Raw genomic sequence first — 4,940 nt, 5'->3', positions numbered from 1 at the left:
TTTTTATGTTCAGTTTTCTTTTTCTTTTTTTTTTTTGTTTCCTCTCTCTACCTTTTACTCAAACCTTCAAAGTCCTAAGTATTCAGGAATCAACGCGTGCACAGTCCATAGATGTGTGTGATTCTGTGTGGCTAAATATGTATATGCACCTAAACTGATTGCATGTAGTGTTGGGAACAATTAGCATTGAATAAGAGGAGGACATATGAGCAATGAGTTTCTTTTCAAATTCACTTGGATCAAGAATCAAGAGCTATGAATTAAAATGCAGAAAGTTGTTAGCTTCAGTTCAGCTTATATCGAAATGCTGAAATATTTGAGGCAAAACGTGATTGGCATTGAAATACTGAGGAACCATTGCGGAAACATTACCTGTTTGGTCTTGATATCATCTTCTTCCTCATCCTCAGCAACCAGAGAAGTGTTTGCGTTTCTAGGAGAAAGTGAAAATATATACGCGTAAAACGTAAGTGAATAGGCTACTTAACACTAAACTGGATCACTGGAAGTGCAGGAAATGGGAACGTTCAAGGTCTACTAACCTTTGAATATGTTCTTCGAGTTCATGGCACCTCACAATAGCTTCTTGGTGTTTGCGCTTTTCATCTTCAAGCTCATTCTCCAAATTCCGTACCTTTTGCTTAAGCTCGTTCACATCGATCTCTAAATCAGCTGCACCTGTTTCAAGTGATCTATATGACTCAGTCATACATCTGAGTTGTGTATCCGCCAAGCTGTTTGACCTCTGAGCAGAATCCAACTGTGATCTTACGTCAGCTAACAGCTGCTGAGATTCTTGTAACTGAAATTTCAGCTCCTCGATATCCACTGCCATTTTTTCCTTTTCTGATTTCAGTTCTTCTATTTCCTGTAATTTGGAGTCTGATTCATACTCCAAAACTCTGTTTTCATCACATGGAACCTCTGCCTCATTGTGGACACATCCATTTTGATATATTTCTTTGGATGGATCTTTATCTACAGCCTTGCTCTCGGGTAATGCAACCTTATCTATGCAATCTGGACTCACATTTTCAACCTCGGAGGAAGCAAGACCCCTAAAATTTACCTTTAGCTCCATGGCCTCGTTGAAGACATTAGCAAGATCCGAAACAAAACTGTCCAAATTTTTCTCACCACTTAAAACATGGTCGAACGTGATGGAAAAGCCCTCAATTAGTTCAACGAAATCATTTCCCTCAATAGCAGTGTCCTGACTTGCACTTAACTCTTTTCTTAGCAACAAAACAAATTCATGAATCCGAGAAACAGCATTTTTTAAATCTTGGTTGACGCCCTGCAGCTTTTGTTTTTCCAAATGACAATCCTCCAACGAGTTTTGTTCTGGACATAAAGCAGCCTCTTCTTCAGGATGAACCTGCACATCAGAAGGCTTGTCCTGGTCCAGACAACCATTCACATCATGCAAAATGCATTTTATATCCCCTACAATCTTTCTTAGGTCAGAATCAGCAGATACAGATTCAAGAATCTTTGATAATCGAGATCTGAATTCCATTTCTGCCGGACTACTTTTATCAGACTCCTCAAGTTTGGTATGAGCCTCAACACTCACCAGTTCTGACTTTTGATCACCTGAACATTCTTTGGAATCCATACTACCATTCCCGCTAGATTGGTTAGGCAAACAAGCTAACTTCTCCATTTCAAGAAAATCATCCATAAGCTCCACATGACTACTAACACTTTCAACTCTTTCAAGTGCCGTCATATCTTTATCTTTCTTGGTCTGTTGTGATGGAGTTGTTGACAAAGATTCACTGCAACTTCCAGAATCATCATTCCCATCTTCAGAAACAGAGATTGAACTTGATCGATTCAGATTTGGACACACTGCAAGTGAGGACTTATTTTGCTGAACTTGAGCTTCCAAGCTTTGAAGCTTACTAGTGCTCTGAGCACAAAGATTACGTGACTCCAGCAACTCACTGTTGCGCTTTGCCAACGCTTCTTTCAGCATTTTTGTCTCTTCTTCCATCGCAAGTAAACGTTCTGTTAGAAACTCATTTTCTTTCTGGAATTTCTGTGAGTTATCGAGAGAGAAGTCAGAACCAGAAGATGAATAACCCCTCGGCGACTTGCACGGACTAGAAGCCTTGCTGGGAGATCTCTTTAGTCTGGCATCTCCGTTATCCCTGCCTAAGTTCTCAACCTCAAGCTTCATTTGAGCAAGAGCAGCTGGTCCTGGAAGCTTTTTCCTCACAAGACTTCTTAGTCTCTGGCATTCTGCTTCCAACTTAGCTATTTTCTTCACCCCTTCGAGGTGTTGCTTGTTGGCAACTTCTGCAGATCTAATACACATGTTCTTCTCTTCGTTGCGTATTTCGAGCTCTTTAGAAACAACATGGACCTCGTACTTGAGAGATTTTATTTCTCTTTCGCACATTTCTAGATTGCTCTTGAGGGTCTCGATTTCGGCATCAGCTCTTGACTTCTCCTCACTGATTTTCACTAGCATGTTGGACCGCTCTTGTAGAGTTCTGGACAAGGCATCGCTATCCGCTGCAGACCTTAATAGCTCTTGTTCATAGTCAGAGATCCTCTTTTCAAACTCCATTGTAATTTTCTCAATCTGCTTGGTCTTGGTTAAAGCAACATCATGCAATTTCACTTCATGGTCTTTCTTCAAGTTACGTATCTGCCGCATACACTCTTTCAACGCACCGTCTAAATGCGCTGCACGATCTTCAGCTGTAAGTTTCGAGAGAGTAACAGATTCCAGTGTGTTTTTCAAAGTCAAAGCTTCAGCATCAGCTTTTTCCCAACCTGCACCAACAAAAAGCTACAAACTTGAGTCTAAATCGCAGCGTAAAACAATAAGTGGTAGCAAAGAAAAATTTGTTATATAGTACCTGAGACAGCATCTTCAGCAACCTTAGAGTGTTGCTTCACTAAAGTCTCTTTGGTAGCTATTTCCTCATTAGCAGCAGAAAGTTTCTCAGTCAAGTCCTCCTTATCCTCATTTAGTGTCTGCACTTGTTCAGCATAACTCTGAACCTGCTCATCATACGCCTCAATCTGTTCTTCAAAACTTTTCACTTTCTCCTCATAAGCTTCAACTTGACTCTCGTAAGATTTGATTTGAACATCGTATGTCTTTATTTGTTCTTCCAAACCCGTGAGATGCGTATACTGCTCCACAGAAATTTGCACATACTTTGGCTTCTTAACAACATCCTGTTTCCAATATATATAACCAATTCAACAAATAGAAGTTTCCATCAAAATTAAAACTGAGCAAACACAATGGCAGAGTAATTTTACTTTTTCAACTTGTGAATGAGAAGTATCAGCTGCAGATTCAAGCACTAAGGTTGGTTTATCAGATGACTTCTTCTTCCAAGGCCAACTTCGTCGGTCCATAGAAAATCTATAAAATTAATCACATTGTGAGTTTAAAAAAAATATACAAATCAACCATTTCCATAAACAAATGAGCACAGAGTTTAAGTGAGATATGTTCACCAAATTAAACTTTGGTATCAATCAAATACAGACTTCTAGGACCAAAACACACAACATAACCTGAGTTTTATCAGGAGCTTAAATTTCAGAGGACCAGATCCGAAACCCTAATAAATTCATGTTATATCTGATGATTCCTAAGTAAGATTTCGAAAGAAGGAAAAGACAAAGAAAACATGTGGGAAAATTTCCTGAATGAGTAAAAACGATAAGGTCTTCTGCCAAAAACTCTGAGATGCATCGTCTAAAAAGTATCTTACTAAATTAGGAAAGACAACAAAGGGAAAGTAATCTTGCCGACACACAAAATCGGAGACAAAATAGAAACGAAATTAACATTCATAAGTTTCAAAAAATTCACACTAATCTACCCTTAAATTAGTACCAAAAACATATAATCCCCAAGTCAAGGAGACACACATAGACATGAACGAAGATTGATTTTGAAGTCGGAAAAGCTTGATTAAGCTTACATCGGAGAAAATGCAGCTCCTGGAAACGAATCACGAAGCTGGAGAAGCTGTGTTCGTCGCGTTCTTCAAACTATTAAAGAAGTTTTTTGACATGCGATTTCGGGAAATGGAGATCTGAAAAAATCGAGGTTTCTACTTATTCGGTGGTTCTGAAACCGACAAAGAGTTCACCGTCGAGTGGTCGGAACCCTATGGCCGTTGCGGCGGCGGAAAAGAGAAGAGAGAGAGAGTGTGTGTGTGGCGATGGTGAAAATGGTTGAGTCTCTTCTTCTTCTTCTTCGGTATGAGTCAAATAAAAAAGATTATACCCAAAATAAACTTTAAAACCCAGAACGTTGCATAAAGCTCCAAAAGGAAAGCATCTTCTATTTTTTTTTTTTTTGTTGTTTCATTTATTTATTTATTTTGTCGACAAATTAACTATTAAGAATCTTCTTTTTTTAACTAGAAGGACAAAAATTTGAGGAAAAAAATTGATTTTTTAGGTCAAAAATAATTCAAATAATATATATCTCTCCAAAAAATTTTAATCTGGTAATAACAAAGGGCCCATAGCTCTACCTAACACATTAATAAAACTGTCTTTTTGGCCTTTGGTTAAGAACTGATGAGACATACTCATATGATTTTTCGCTATATAGTTTATAGAAGGGAGAAAGGGAGAGAGACAAAATTGTTGTACGTGTTGATTGAAAATGATTTATGGTGTTTTTTATGTTTTTTTTTCCACAACCCAACTATTACATCACATTTGGCCCGTTAAGGAATTGGTCCGAAAACCATCCTCAGTTGGTTCGTTATGAATGATTTGGGAGAAAATATTATCTCTTGCTCGAATTCCTTTTACAAGACTATCTACTCGGACATTTGAACTTCTGAGGATATGTGATAGATTGAAATCCAAAAAGCTTTCCCGAAGAATACGAAGGGCTTCCAGCTCTAATGAAAAAGATGGCCAATCCGATGGAGATTCATACATGC

The 4,940-nt window shown here is 38.3% G+C and overlaps 1 protein-coding gene across 1 annotated transcript in view; it reads right to left on the bottom strand.

The window, feature by feature from the left end:
• Positions 1-4,231, bottom strand: part of LOC18010550 (filament-like plant protein 6) — a 4,944-nt gene extending 713 nt beyond the window's left edge. The window contains exons 1-5 of the mRNA XM_024150295.1: positions 3,960-4,231; positions 3,286-3,391; positions 2,874-3,198; positions 543-2,787; positions 373-433 (exon numbers count right to left, since the gene is read on the bottom strand). Coding sequence (XP_024006063.1) covers positions 373-433; positions 543-2,787; positions 2,874-3,198; positions 3,286-3,384 — 2,730 coding nt within the window. The 5' untranslated portion in view covers positions 3,385-3,391; positions 3,960-4,231. The remainder of the gene's footprint in view (positions 1-372; positions 434-542; positions 2,788-2,873; positions 3,199-3,285; positions 3,392-3,959) is intronic.
• Between the last annotated feature and the right edge of the window lie 709 nt (positions 4,232-4,940).

Source organism: Eutrema salsugineum, unplaced genomic scaffold (genome assembly GCF_000478725.1).
Source record: "Eutrema salsugineum unplaced genomic scaffold, Eutsalg1_0 scaffold_7, whole genome shotgun sequence".
NCBI lineage: Eukaryota > Viridiplantae > Streptophyta > Magnoliopsida > Brassicales > Brassicaceae > Eutrema > Eutrema salsugineum.
The sequence above is the reverse complement of the archived record's forward strand: the minus strand, read 5'-3'. Positions and strand labels throughout refer to the sequence as shown.